At 39.6% G+C, this 15,192-nt stretch overlaps 1 protein-coding gene across 1 annotated transcript in view; it reads left to right on the forward strand.

The window, feature by feature from the left end:
• The window catches only part of TM9SF3 (transmembrane 9 superfamily member 3), a 40,176-nt gene extending 25,422 nt beyond the window's left edge, over window positions 1-14,754 (forward strand). Inside the window, exons 9-14 of the mRNA XM_010190867.1 lie at window positions 5,863-6,002; window positions 7,949-8,017; window positions 8,113-8,259; window positions 8,684-8,767; window positions 8,878-8,954; window positions 13,401-14,754. Of these exons, the coding sequence (XP_010189169.1) occupies window positions 5,863-6,002; window positions 7,949-8,017; window positions 8,113-8,259; window positions 8,684-8,767; window positions 8,878-8,954; window positions 13,401-13,468 (585 nt within the window). The 3' untranslated portion in view covers window positions 13,469-14,754. The remainder of the gene's footprint in view (window positions 1-5,862; window positions 6,003-7,948; window positions 8,018-8,112; window positions 8,260-8,683; window positions 8,768-8,877; window positions 8,955-13,400) is intronic.
• The last annotated feature ends 438 nt before the right edge of the window (window positions 14,755-15,192 follow it).

A 15,192-nucleotide genomic window follows, 5' to 3' on the forward strand; every position in this document is an offset into this window, starting at 1 on the left:
TCTGTAGTGAAATACACCATCAGCCGGAACAAAGAATCTCTTCCCTGGGATATCTTTCAACTTCCCTTCAAAAATGCAATAAAGAACGTGACAGATTTTATTCAGATGTGAGAGCTTTTTAAAACTTAATGGTTTAACACTTTTAACTTCCTAAGCATATGAAGGAGATACAAAAGTAGGGTTTTTTCATCTCATCTTTTCATCTTGGTAGAATTGCAGTGGGTACTGTTCAATTCTTTGTTCTTTTGGAGCCCAAATTTGATTTTTGGGATATTTTGCTTACTATATCCTGTTCCTGGTGAAAACAGAGGAGTTCTGAAGGCGTTATGCACCTTGACTTACGTTATGCTGATGTTTGTCAGTCTTTTCAGAGTGTTTATCAAGTGTCTTTCTAATTTGTTATGCTTTAATTACACGCAAAGAATGGAGCATGGAACAATTAAAAGTTTAATATTAAATAATGGTAAATGAAGTGACGTCTCCGTATGTGTTTGAGGAGAGTGTTGGTGGTTCTGTGCAGAAATACTGAGTAATGCAGAGTTTCTATGGAGTGCAGCATGATTAAATTTAAAGGGACCGTCTTAATTCTGGCATTTTGTAAGTCGTGACTGCTTATGTTCTGAGTGTGATACATAATTTAAAGATTGCCATTAAGTCTACGATGACAAATGTAATATTCTTACTGCAGAATCCATGCAGCCCCTATTAAACTGTTTAAGATGTGCTGGTTGTGTGTTGTTTGAGCAGTAGGTTCCTGTGTGACTTACGTTTCCAGTATGCATTTTTAATGGTTTAATTAAATAAGGTTACGCACACTGAATTTCTCTTGGAATCGAGACCCCGGTGTTTGCATCTTCTATACCTTGTTTAAACTAGAAAAAAGTGTTTCCTCTAACAGCTTAATCCAGGCTGCAGCCATCTCTGACAGCTTTAAGTCGATACGAGTATCGGCTGCCACTGAAAAGGAGGACCTGGTAGCACCAAAGATTTTCATGTCTTGAGCCAGATAAGGCAAGACACCTGGCTAAAAGAATAGAAAAAAATCTAGTTATATACATTCAGCAGGGTGCTTGCTCAGATTGCTTGAAAGTGGAACTCTTGGTCAAAAAACTAATCTTTGCTGAAAAAAAACCCCACAGCATAATGCTTCTGCCTAAATTGTCAATGGTTCAACCCAAAGCAGCACCCTGGATTAACACTTGGTTGTAATAAAATTAGTAACACTTGATTTTGAAGCCTTCTGTCCTTTTCTTGTTCTGTATACTGCTTCGGCAGATGATGGGCAGAAAATTGTTTCACTGTACGGATTCAGTAATCTCTGTATGGGGGGAGAGTCATGACCAAGAGTGCAGTTTTGGTAGCTGACAGGAAAGATCAAGCTGCTGCTTTGACAGTTAATTTTTATTGCTTTGCTCCCTTGTGCATTAAAGCAGTCAAGGCACCATAGCCTGCCAGTAGCTGTTTAATATTAGATATGCTCATAAAAATTTTAATTATCACCTTTGAATGAAGTTTAATCTACAGTTGTCAGAAAATATGAAACACACGGCACTAGAACATGAGTTATATCAGTCTTGACAGTGTTTCCTTTCAAATAGGGGAAACGTAATTCTGCATGTTCAGTCAAAGGCAGTAGAATATTCTTTCCCCATCAAAACAAAATAAATGTGCACAGAAAGAACGCAGGCATGGTGAGGCTGACAGCCTCTTCTGTGTCAACCAAAACCTGCAAACTAAATCAGATGCTTGTGTGTAAATACGAGATTTTGTACGACAAAAATGCAGTAGTCAAAATGAAATGGGTATGTTTTAGTGTATTGGCTTGGTAGAAAAACTCACATAATTTGTCTTGAGTTATATGAGTTCTGGAGAACGTGTGCTCGTTTTCCGGATGGAAAACTGGGTTTGTAGAGCTCGTGGATTTGTCCATTTGCGCAACTTGTGTTTTCCAAAGTGGTAGTTAAAACTGTTCTCTCAATTTCTCTTGGCTGGTGTTACAGTAATACTTCTCTTGAAAAGCTCACAGAGACCTAACTTTCTTATCTCTGCCTGTCATGCAGAAGCTATTAGTGGGGCTGGGTTTTTTTGTAGTATGTTACCTCTGTAGGGAGATGCTTCTGTAGGAGGGCAGAGATCGTATGTGTGTTGATCCTGCCTTCCTTTCCTCTTACCATTTGTGATGGTGTCATGGAGGCCAGGAAGTGCCTGAGCTGCGTTCGCCATCGTAATCTCATTCTCTGAAACCTATAAAGCAGAAATAATGTAACTTCATCTCTCTTTCAGTTGAGACACTTGTGTGTCCCAGTGCCCTGTGTTTGCTTCAGTTTGGATTTAAACTCTAGGTTTAGACATCACCAAGTGTGCATCATCACTGCCCTTTCCATCTGTGGCAACTGGCACTACCTGTTCAGTTTTGGAGGGAGACAGTGTCTTCACTTGAGATCTGAAATTAAGAGGAACATGCCTGAAAAGGCAAAAGCTAGAAGAGCCAGCTATCTCCAGTCATCTCTTGCATCCAGAGAAGACTACTACTACCAAGAGTAAAACTTCATTTTCAGCAAGCATCAGTCTGGGCAGGCAGACTACCTTGGAGTCAGACAGTGAGTTGAAAGCAAGAAAGAAGATGCTACTGAGGTCAGCACAGTGTGTGCTGATTCTAACCAGTACTAGTTGTGTTGGTCAACCTACTAAGACCAGCAGGTTGCTGTCACCAGGGTGGGGTTATCTCAGGAGACAAAACATTCACGTCATTGTCAGCTTGGACAGCTTATCAGAGACAGGTAGATGTGGAAGGCGTTCCTGAGCCTGTACTATGGTCCATCCTTGCTTGCTTAGTTGGGCTTCCTTTGCACTGCAAAATCGTATCAGATAATTTTTAGACTCCTGAATGGCTCCAGGAAAAATTGTGCTTCATTTCCAGCTGTCCTCAGAACATAGCATAGCAGTAAGACAGGCAGTTCATTGTTTAACGAAACGTTGACTTTGCATCATGCTGCTTACTAGATTTCACTGAAGATGCTAGCTGTTCTGTCCGAAATAATTTAATTTTTTAGCCAAATGGTTAATAGAATGGAAGGTGTTACAACATTATCAGTCACGGTTTGACTGATCTGATAGTGAAACAACAAGCACTTGTAATTGGCATCTTTCAGAAAAGCTAAATGTACTGGGGACAGGTTGGTAGTACTTGGTGAAGCTATTATTCAAAGAACCTTGATCTATTTCAGCTTATCTTATGCAGATAAACATTTTAGATTTCAAAGCTGCTGCCCGAGTCTGTCTCCCAGACAACAGCCAAGCCCTACTGGAACAAGTTGGGCCTTCTCGTTGCCCACCTGAAGCCATTCAGCTCTGCAGTTGGTGTCACTAGAATAAGATGCGACTGACAGCCTTTTTTCATCTAGGAGTTTGCCAATTAATCAGTAATTAGTCCTGGATGTTCCTTGCTTGGTTCCTTTTCCAAGGTTATGTAGTCTTTCCATGTGGATTCCCTATGGTGGATGTGTTCTGCAAGATAACCAATTACAAGCCACCAAGTTTTGTTACAGGTGAGCTTGGAATCCAAGGCTCTTCTTTTTTTTTCTGCAGTAAAGCAGTGGATTCACTTTCTGCCACCATCCCCAGGCAGGGGTAATTTCTGAGATCAAGAAGTGGAGTTGCAGATATCCTGATAACTGCACTGTAAGACAGCTGTGACTGGATGAGCAGTACAGATGCCTTTTCTTGCTGCCTTGGTCTGAGCGTTCTGCCTCAGCCAGGTGTGAAGCCAACCTGCCAGAGCGCTGCAGAGCACCATGGGCAGGGGATGCCTGACATACCCGGAGGTCCTTGCCAGGCAGGAAGCAGAGCAAGCTCTTGCAAATGGAAATGGTTTCAGTATGATCAGCTCAGAAATTCTCTGGATGCTGTCCAGGCCTTAATTCTTGTACGTCTCTTTGACCCACTGCATCTCAAATAAACTGGGACTTTTTGGTCAGGGTTTTAGTAAATCTAGCACTCAAGATTATGTCCTTTGATGTTTCTGATACTTCCTGGACATTGTTCTCTTAAAATTCTCATCTGCTCATTCTTTTAGACTGAGCAGTTTTCAAGGGCAGAGCCATCTGTTAAGCGAGTTAGTTGTATACTTCTCTTGTGATTTATTCTTAGGCAACCTCAGTGTCCTACCAAAGACACTATGCTTGCTTACCTGTGTTTTTTCAATTAATGGAAGAAGATAAATGGAGGATACCAAATTGTGTAATTGTGAAAAATCTGCTTTATTATTGGCAAATATAAATACTACTTAATTTTTCTTTATTTACCACTGATGCTACATATTTTAGTGGCTCATGGTGTAATTCTTTAATAGTCTCTCCTCAAAGATATAGAGCAGTCTGGACAGTGCTTCTGTGTGTTGACCACCTTTTTGTTGTACCCTTTCTGTGAAGCGGAAAGGCTTGCTCCATGCAGTTTCCATTCAAATCTGGCCTAGGCTAGTAATGATATGCAAGTTAATAATAAAGGGGATAACCTTTGTCAAACCTCTGTAACTTTTTTCAGATGTCATCTTACACTGGTGTGGTTGACTCGGTGCTAAGTTTGTATTGAGCTAATGTAGTGCAGCTCATCTCATGAAGCCTAGCAGTTCTTGCTTTTCAGCTGCTTGCAGTAGGTTTCCGTAGCTGTAATGTATGTGGACAGCCTTTATTTATCCTGGAGTAACTGCTGCTTAAACAAGTCAGTGTGTGGCTCTTAGACCTGGTCCTCTGTCCATTGTTTTGGATTAATCTTCTGCCATGGACTTTGTGTCCTTATGGAGCGAAAGAGGAATATAGCCTCTTTGCTCTGGAGACACGAGAGTGTACACAGAGCCTCAGGCAACAGTGCTTTTAAAAGGCAGTTTTTTCATATGTTTGTATAGCGAAGGTCACAGGGCCATTATGCAGAACTATGGTTATTGCATTACAGGCAACTGCTCTGTCTTCAGTTATCAGTATCAAAAAGTTAACAAAATGTCTAATCCGAAGTAATTTGGTCCTAAAGAGTTATGAGAGTGTCTTGCTAAAGACTTTAAATTTTCCTGTATTGAAAGAGAAAATTGTGTTGCCTTCAATGAATAGCAGAAGTAGAGCTACCCAGCTACACTGGGAAGAAAGGTGATTCACGGTAAAATTTTGGAGAGGCTGTGCCGTTGGAAGGAACTGGAACATTGGCTTGACTTTGCTGCGCTGTGCATAAACCTAAGCTTTATATGTAAGTAGGGCCGTTGTGCTTCTAAATTGCGTACCTGTGCATACCGGTGGTCACTTGTCTTTAGTAGTCTTTGCTCTTAATTACCTGGATGGCGGACGGTGGAGAAAATCGAACAGAGAATTTTGACTGGTGGTGTTCTGTCTTGACTTTGCAGTTCTTGTCTGGGTTTCTTTTTTGGATTGGATTAAATATTTTGCACGCAGCAGTTGTAGTTTTGTGTGCAACTGCCTGACTGCTCGGTGTTGGCTCCCGGGGATAGCATACTCTGCAAAAGTTTAAGAGAAGCTAACAACGTTTTCTGTGATGAAGTGCTATGAAAATTTTCATTTCTTTCCTATCCAACGCATTGAATATAATGATTAGATGAAAACAGTAAAAAAAAAAAACCAAGTAATGGTTCTGTTCTCTCAATTGATGCAAGAAAATATACTTAATAATGATTATTAGGAAGTTTGTCAGTAAATAAATACTTCCATTTGATAAAATAGATGTATGCTGACTAATGCTTCATAACTAGGAGTATGATTCTACAGCAGTAACTACTAAGGACTGTTATATACAGAATGGATTGGTTTTCTTCTATCATCTTATAGTTGGTTTTGTAAATTGTTATTTTTCTACTTACAGGTGGCAGTGTGCTGTATTTGCTTCTTTGTCATTCTTCCATTGAATCTCGTTGGTACAATTCTTGGCCGCAATCTGTCAGGACAGCCTAATTTTCCATGTCGTGTCAATGCAGTGCCTCGTCCCATCCCAGAGAAAAAATGGTAAAGACAAGCATGAATGCTAACTAGAAGTATTTGTTTCAGTATTGTTAAAATGACTTGTCAGGTGTGATCATTAGAAGTTTCTCCAGAATAACTGTTTTAATTTAAATGGAGTTGTGCCTAGAGGAACAACAAGGGGCTACAAAGATGATTAAGGGAGTGGAGCATCTCCCTTATGCGGAAAGGCTGAGGGAGCTGGGTCTCTTTAGTTTGCAGAAGAGGACACTGAGGGGAGACCTCATTAATGTTTATAAATATTTAAAGGGTGAGCGTCAGGAGGATGGAGCCAGGCTCTTTTTGGTGACAAACAATGATAAGACAAGGGGTAGTGGACACAAGCTGGAACACAGGAGGTTCCACTTAAATTGGAGAAGAAACTTCTTCTCAGTGAGGGTGACAGAGCACTGGACCAGGCTGCCCAGAGAGGTTGTGGAGTCTCCTTCTCTGGAGACATTCAAAACCCGCCTGGACGCCTTCCTGTGTAACCTCATCTGGGTGTTCCTGCTCCAGCAGGGGGATTGGACTGGATGAGCTTTGGAGGTCCCTTCCAATCCCTAACGTTCTGCGATTCTGTGAACACCTCCACTGGCATTTCCTTAATATGATTTTTCTGTTAAACAAAAACACCATGGTTAATAGTTGTAGCAGATTTTATGGTCCTGGACCACTGATTCACATTGGGTCTGAAGTGCTCTTCAGTCTGTTTTGTAAAAGGGATGGTCCCAACCTAGTTCTTGTATGGGTATCTTGAAATGAAACCCTTCCTCTTTAGTTAATGCTTTGTACGAATTGAGGGTTGAATGTTCTGTTTAATAGTGTCCATGTACAAGCTGAGATTCTGCACTTTTGGTGATGGCACAGAGCCTAAAATATTTCAGGTATATGGTTTGAATTGCGAATGAGCCTTTATTATTTTTTAAGTGAATGTAAAGGGGGCGTGCCTACTCGCAAAAAGTAGACTTAACTTTTTTGGAAAATTATGAATGCAGTCACTTTTTCTATTAATTTAATTTTGAGATGGAACCAGCAAGCTATGGAAATGAAAATATCCTCAGAGTGTTTTCTAATAGATCTTTCTTGCTTTCCCTGTTCAGAGGAGTGGAACAGACAAAGTGAAGGGGGCAGGGAAACGCGTATGCCCATGATATCCAGGAAGCGCAGCACCTTAGTCTCTTGTTAGTGGTGGGTTGTGCAGCTCGGATGCTAGGGTTTGATTTATTTTGTGACCTGTATCTTGGGAATCTAATGGCTTGTTCTGCATCAGCAGACGAAAAGAAATAAGATACTTCTCTTGAAGATGATGAAATTGCACACTGTCAACTTAGACAAGTCTCCCTATAAATAATGAAAGAAGCTGCAAATTAAATCACTGGTTACTAGCTAGATACGACATTGTTGCAAGTACTACACAGAGGTCACCTTTAGTAACTGACAGTATCACCTACAGGTAGCTGAGTATTCATTTTTGGCCATATGTGCATGACTCAGTATAGCATTAAAAATAAGCATTCTTAATTATACAACCATTACCCTGCAATTTTTTTGGTGCTTTTTTGCTGTGTTTGTGGCCATCAACAGCATTGAATTTTCACTGCCTTCGTTCAAGGGTAGTGGATGTTACAGGGCTTGGTTGCTTAGGCTCTTTTTGGCAAGAGAGATTCTTTCAGTTGCCTTTAAGGCTGGTTAGATGCCTGTAAGTGATAGGCATAAGCCTTACATTTTGTTTCAACTTTCCCCAAGAGTAATTCCTCCTTCTGTCCATACACATGACATCTTTAGGGGAATCTTCTTTCTATTACGCTGGTATGACACAGAAATGTTCTTGTTAGTGTGCCTTTTAAAGGATTCTCTGTGCTCTATTAATTACGTGGTTATGTCTTAATCTGTTTGTAAATGAAAGACTAAAATTGTCCCTAAACTAACCTTAATCTAATCTAATCTTTCAGGTTCATGGAACCAGCTGTTATTGTTTGCCTAGGTGGAATCCTCCCTTTTGGATCAATTTTTATTGAAATGTGAGTATGTCAGCTATTTGCCAATTTGATGAAGAAATTGTAATAATTTAAGTTCAATCACACTGTCATCTGCATATTTTGTTTACTGTCTTCAGGTATTTCATTTTTACTTCATTCTGGGCTTACAAGATCTACTATGTTTATGGCTTTATGATGTTGGTTCTGGTTATCCTCTGCATTGTGACAGTTTGTGTGACTATCGTTTGTACGTATTTCCTGCTAAACGCAGAGGATTACAGGTGGTAAGTATTGCATGGTTTGCGTAGTTAACCAGATCGGGACAGTTTTGTAAAATAGTAACGTTTCTTCAGTCAGATGGGTCTCTTCAAAGTGTCCCACGTCCAGATTTTAGTTGTAGAGAATAAAGGCAGTTCTTGGATACTTTCTGTGCAGGAGCTTTCTGTGTGTATGTGCATCTGTGTGTGTATGTATAAAAAAAGATGAAGTGTCAAGGCACACAGGAATATGAAGAAGGATCATCACTTGGTATCAGTGGTAGCTGTTGTGGTTGGAGCTTTTGTCACATAGCAGACAACGTGTAGATTTCTGTTTAAGTCTTTAGAAACGGTACTCTTCATTTTCAGGGTAAAGTCTTAGCACATTGTATGTCTTCTTGGGAAGCCTCTTGGTTACAGGTAAATGATGGACGTGTGTATTTACTTTTAGGCAATGGACAAGCTTTCTTTCTGCGGCATCAACTGCGATTTATGTTTACATGTACTCCTTTTACTACTACTTTTTCAAGACAAAGTAAGTCACAGTTTTCCTGCTTGAATATCAGATTACTTCATTGCCAAATAACTTTATTGAGAAAAACTGGGGGAAAATACCTAGCATAAATTCCTATCTTTCTTTTTCAGGATGTATGGCTTGTTTCAAACATCATTTTACTTTGGTTATATGGCAGTATTTAGCACAGCTTTGGGAATAATGTGTGGTAAGTTTCAAATCTATTGACAGCTTCCTGTCAGAATTGTTTAGACTGTCATGTTTCTGATTTTAGCTCTGTGGCTTTGGTGGTGGAGTATGTATGCCTGCAAGATATGCTCAAAAAAGCTTACAGTCTTTAAAAAGAATCATAGAGTTCCCTGCTTATGCTTGGTTCTTACCCAGCATAGGACATTTCTGTGACTTGTGTCTTCTGATAGCAAGATAATTTGTGTACATTGCAGAGAATTTCACCCTCAGTGCAAACTTGAAAGACTCATTGTAGGGCAAGAAATTCTGCAAAACAAATTCCAGATTGAGTTGAGCCTATGCTAGCATTTTGCTCTGGAGTTTTTAATGTTACCCCAGGACAAGGAGCTAGGTACACCCGTTGAGAGGCATCAATGGTATCGTGATACTGATGACACTACCATCTGTATTCTTATGGCATGTATATATGAGAGTGACCAGAACAGAAAGGACTGAAACTTCAGGATAACATTTGAGAAATAAGTATTGGAGGATTCACAGGTGAAGAGAGTGCAGAGTGTTCCTTTGTGCAGGTGGATTTCATTGCTTTTTAAGACGCTGTTTTGACAGATGTTTAGCGAAAAACATGGTTTCTTGGCATGAGGGTCATCTTATAGTCAAATATATTCGTTCAACTGTTACTTTTATTTTTATCCTTTGCTAAATGACTTTCAGAAAGTGCTTGGTTCTTCTGCCCTTTCCTGTGATGTTATTTTCTTTTTATGCGTTACCCTTATTTAATACGTTCCTTGTTACTAGTGAATGAATAGTCCTATGGACTATTTTCTAGGATTTTTTCTAGGACTAGGATTTCTTTGAGTTAGATACCTGAGACACATGATGTCTTACAGGAATGTACTTTCTGTAAAGCATACATTTCTTGACATCCCAAGAGGGTGGGTAATTTTGCAATGCTTTATAAAAAGGAGAGGGAAATAATATCTTAACTGCTGAGTACCTGTTCCTCTTTTCTCTCATGCAATCTCATCTTGCTTCATCAGGTTCTTGGCACATTACAAGACTTCCCTGCTGTTCTCGTAGTCTTGAAGCCATTTTTTTTCTTTAATAGGCTTACACTTTTCAGCTCTAATCTTTTCTTTTTAAAGTGCTCAGGCTGGTATTGATTAAAACATCTATGATGCAGAAGCCAAGCTTGCCCACCAGTTTCTGTAATTAAAATGTTTTTTTAAATTAAAAAGAAGATTGTCAAATGCTTTCTTGCCCTGGTAGGATACTATTTGATGGAATATTAGAGTAAAATCCAAATTTATTGAAACTCAGAAAATACTTCATCACCTTAAATTTTCCACAGTTCTACTGAGATTTCTTTTTGTCTTTAGCTGTGTTAGAAGAGAAGCTGTGAGATTCTTTTTTAGTGAGAACTCCCATTTTCAGCATGTGTAGGGACGATAAAAGATCCCCTGTCAAAAAGCGTTTGTCGAGGGAACTTGCTGCCATTGAGGTCTAACAAAGACATTTGTGTTAGAGAATGGTGCGGTGTGCGTGCTGTGGACTGTACATCTCTTGTCAAGAGTGTGTAGAGCTGCACTTTGGATGCTCACACGAATGGCTGTGTTTAGTATCACACAGTCGCATGTGAGATGAACTAGTTAGGGTCCAAGGCAGCCACGGGGCAACTCTGTAGGCTTCTATCATCCGACTCTGTTTTCAGTGCCCCTGACAATGCCTGGTGAATTCAAACCCCACATGCAGTGGGGTGCTTTGATCCACAAAGTCGTCTGCCCTCTACGGAGTATCTAAGTTCTGGGACTGGACAATAGGGAACCCATGAGAACTTCCAAACCTTTTGAGCTCCTCATGCTTCCCCCTTAGTGACAGAAAAGAATGAAACTTATTCCCCAACTCAGTGGATGGCTTAGGAGCTGGATAGTATAGAAAGGCCTCTTGCGATACCACATTTGAGCATCCAGATGTCTACTGTACATACGATTGAAGGTGCTGAAAGAAACAAAATCTATGCTTACAAAGAAACAGATAGGAATTAAACTTTTTCTGGTTTTAGTAGTTCTTCCTCAATATTTGGGTTTTTCTGTTTATTTAAAAGCTTGTTGTTCTGCTGAAATATGCTTGTAATCTATTTCTCCTAGGCCATAATCAAGGTAAACATCTTATATGATATTTATAATAAATAAATAAAATAATGCCCTTTACTATGGATATTTTTTATTCAAATGAGCCAACTGTCCTGCATTTGTTTCAGGAGGACATTCTTTAGTTGTCATTGTCTAGGGCTTCCCCATCTCCGCTCCATGTTTTATTCAGTGGCTGTGAAGTAGCCTTGGGGCTTAACCCCTGCCTTGGGTATTGGCCATTAGTGGCCTTCATGGATGAGGCTTCTGTGATTCAGAATAGGTTATGATTTGTTTATGGGTTTGAGAGCTTGTGGTCTCATGTGACTGCTACTCTCTGTTCCTCCCCCTCACTTCTATCTCATGTGCACATTCTGTAGATCCCAAATGAGACACAATTAGTGCTTTGTTCTTCCAAATCTCTGTGATGTCTGGCATCACATTGCTAGAGAAACCCTCAAAGAACAAGTGCTGGGATGTATCTGAGTTTAGCAAATAAAACGGATGTTGGATCAGTTGTTGATCAGTGTCAGCTTTTGCAGGCAAAACATGCTGAGTGTTGAAACAGGAGTCCAGTGCCATTAGTTTGTCCATTTGCTGTCTAAGACAGAAGTTGGGTTTCTTGACAGGCTACAGAAGAATCTGTGTGGCTCCAAGCTCATGTAACCTCTGTCCAAATGCTTTACTGATCTCTCCCGAACTGTGAGGCCCCTGCTATGTCCTGAGCACACTTAACTCTTGCAAGCAGCAACCTGATCTCGTCTGTGCTGTAATTTGTTTTAATCAAACTCTGCTTTGCTCAAGTTAGTAATACAAATCCCTTGTTTGCTGGCCAGTGGAATAGTTGTCATGATACTTATAGAGCTTGAAATGCTACAGAAGCTGACTCCACAGGCTCTTTACTGCTCTGATAACATTGGAGCGATGCATCAGGTTTGCCTTGTGCAAATTTCCTGATTAGATAGGAATGTTGGGCTTTTAGGGGTCTAAAACCCAAAATTCTGTGTGAGTTTAATGGCTGACCCTCACGAATTGTTTGAGCAGTCCTCAGGTTTTAAAGAACTCTCCAGGTTTTTAATAAATCTGTGGTCAGCAATGCAGGCTGCAGATCTGTATGGTCTTAATTTCAAAAGGCAAAACAATTTTCTTTTTATTGAAGAATGAAGTTTTGGCAGAAATCTTCTAGTGTTGGTTAGGCTTTTGTGTTTAACACATCTTACGCAAGTCTGGTGCATCCCAGATCACTGAAAATGTTGTTTCATTGCTTCAGGGAAGCAAAAATAACTGTTTAGAGTCCGTTCTTTACTGAGCATCCAAGTGTTTGATGTTAGGGGTTCTCTTCTCTGTACTGACTCACAGATCCTCACTTCACTATCCCTTTCTTCCCATTTTTTATGATGTGTTATCCTGGCAGTCTGCCAGCGGTTCTCTAATTCTTACTTGATTTTTCAACGTCACTTCTGACACGAGAGTTAGCCACGCTGCCTTTCACGGGCTGATTTACTCTCATTTTGCTTGGAAGAGGTGAAGGAGAAGCACTGGGCTATTCCTGACTGATATCTGAGGCAGCAGTATTTACTGAGCCTGGCAAACCTGGTGTCTGGGTTTGACCACGTGGGTTGCTGAATCTCTTTCTTGGAAGAGGTCTCGGTCCAGTGCATTTCTTTCATTTTTCTAGGTGTTTTAGTCCTGCAGTATTTTGGGTTTAGCATAAACTGTTCCCTTATCAGAAACCAAGTGATCTCTTATTGCTGCTGTGGCAATGCATACTCTGCTCATGACTCTTACGAATTTGAAAACCACAGGTTGCAATTTCCTTTAACTACTCACTGCTACTAGTTTAATCTCTTTGTACAGACCTCCTTGGAGTTTAAGACTCCTGAGATGGGGATCTATTATTATTTGTGCCTTGTGGGAAAGAAAAAGCCATCTGCCAATAAAACACTCATCCAGCAGGCATGTAATGTATAATAAAATCCTGCCCTCCCATCCACCTTCCCTGCGGAGTGGGCGATTGTATGGTTTTTACCCTCTGTTCAGAAAAAGGGACCCAGTTATTGGCAGCAGTAGGGGGCCTGCTATATTTATCAAGGCCAAGTGAGCATGGCCTCTTGGTAAGATGGCTTAATGGATTTAGATTGCTAGACTAGGAGAGTCCTTGCCAGACGTTCACTGGGAGCATGGATAATGAGAGCTTGAGAACAAGTATTGCAGGTAAATAATTGTGTGTGCGGAGTGCATGCTTTGTGACTTTCTCTGTTGATGCGTTTTATATTGCTGGCTTATTTTGAAGATCAGCTTTCTAACGTGTTTGACGTTTTCGGTTTCTTTTGCAGGAGCTATTGGTTACATGGGAACAAGTGCCTTTGTTCGTAAAATCTACACTAATGTGAAAATTGACTAAGAAAATAAGAAAATTGAACTATGGATCAGCTCCTGTTTTCGTGGGGATGAACTTGCACAACAAAAGCGCGAGAAGAGATTTGGGTTTTGACACTGGGCACTATATGGGTCTCCATTTTGTGGATGGCTTAAAGTAACATCTATTTCATTGATCCTAGGTTCTCACTGACTGCTTTCTCCAACTGTTCACAGCAAATGCTTGGATTATATGCAGTAGGCATTACTACAGTACGTGGCTAATCTTCCCCCCCCCAAAAAAAAACCAACAAAAAACAAAAAGCCTAGCTCATTAAAGATGAATAGACTAGCTCTCTTCAGTGAAGAGGACAAACGGTTTATTTAAAGCATTTGTTCCATTCAGTAAAAAGAGGGAAACTTGGCTGCTAAAACGACTTGATTAGTAGTCTTCCTGGTACTTAACATTTCTAAATTATGTAAAAATGCAGTTCCAGAAAGATTACTCTTCTGTTTTTTACTGCCATTGCCAGGATAGGAGGTATGTTTTGTATTTTGACTCCAGGTGCTTTTTGGTTTATTTGCGATACCAACAATACCCTACGCTCATTTGTTTAAAAAATAATTTAAAAACTATATAAAAAACCCATATGCATGTAATATATCAGTTATTGTTCTAGTTGGACCAACTTCCCTTTATTTATCTTGAAAGTAATATCCAACTACATTTTAAATCCATCCAAAGAAAATACAGTCTGAAGACGGGATGTGTTCTCTGCAATGCAATTTACTGTACAGTTAGAAAGCAAAATGTTAAATGAAGAGGATTGTTTGTTTTTTAATAAACACTTTGAGGTCTAGATTAAAACAAAACCAACATTTTAACTGAATGTCTAAAGTGATTCTCCTTTTTTCCAAGTTAGTCTTGCTTTTTTTTTTGGTTTGGATTTGAATGAAGATTTTCCTTTAGACATTATACAAGGGGTAATAAGTGTATATAACATTAAATAATGTAACTTAGGTGTAGATCCCAAATGTATTTGGATGTACAGATTTACTACAGAGTACTTTTCTGATGATTCGGTGTAAAAATGTGTGAATTTGGGTGGCTTTTTACATCTTGCCTGCCATTGCATGAAAAGTTGGGGTTTCTTCACAATGTGTGTATGTCATGCTTTTCTGTTCTGTTTCCTTTCTCAAGCTCTTACAGGAATTAAATTTGTAATTTAGAACACTTTAATTTTTGTTAATCCTATCTGGACACTTGTGTAACATCAAAAGCACAGTTGCTTTAGAGTGTTCAGAAAACTAAAATAAACTTTTCAGACAAAACTGTTCTGATTGTGAAAATAGATGAGTTTGCAGTTGAAACTGTTTGAAAAGGCAATACAGCTGAACACCATTTTCTGTATACAGTATCAGCGTGGTTTTCAAATATCAAAACTCCATGCTTTGAATTTAGAATTTGCTTACAACTGTGTTGTACGATACAGCTCCAAAGTGGATGACCAGCCCACAGAGATTCTTCTTGGCTGAACTGTTCATGGAGAAATCTGTTTTGTGATCCAGGTAGTATACTGAGACAAGGGGGGGGGGGGAAGTGTGAACTGAAATAAATGGGCAAATAAAGGTTAACTTTTTCTCAGATGACTGTTAATTATGCACTGTGTTTAGCTAGAAATATCCTGAATGTGTTTTGTGGCAGTTTTGAGAGCCAGTTGGCTTGATTATTTTTTTTTTTAATTTTTAAAATTTTGTAGGCATCTGCCA

This window comes from Mesitornis unicolor, unplaced genomic scaffold (genome assembly GCF_000695765.1).
Source record: "Mesitornis unicolor isolate BGI_N332 unplaced genomic scaffold, ASM69576v1 scaffold5868, whole genome shotgun sequence".
Taxonomy (NCBI): Eukaryota; Metazoa; Chordata; class Aves; order Mesitornithiformes; family Mesitornithidae; genus Mesitornis; species Mesitornis unicolor.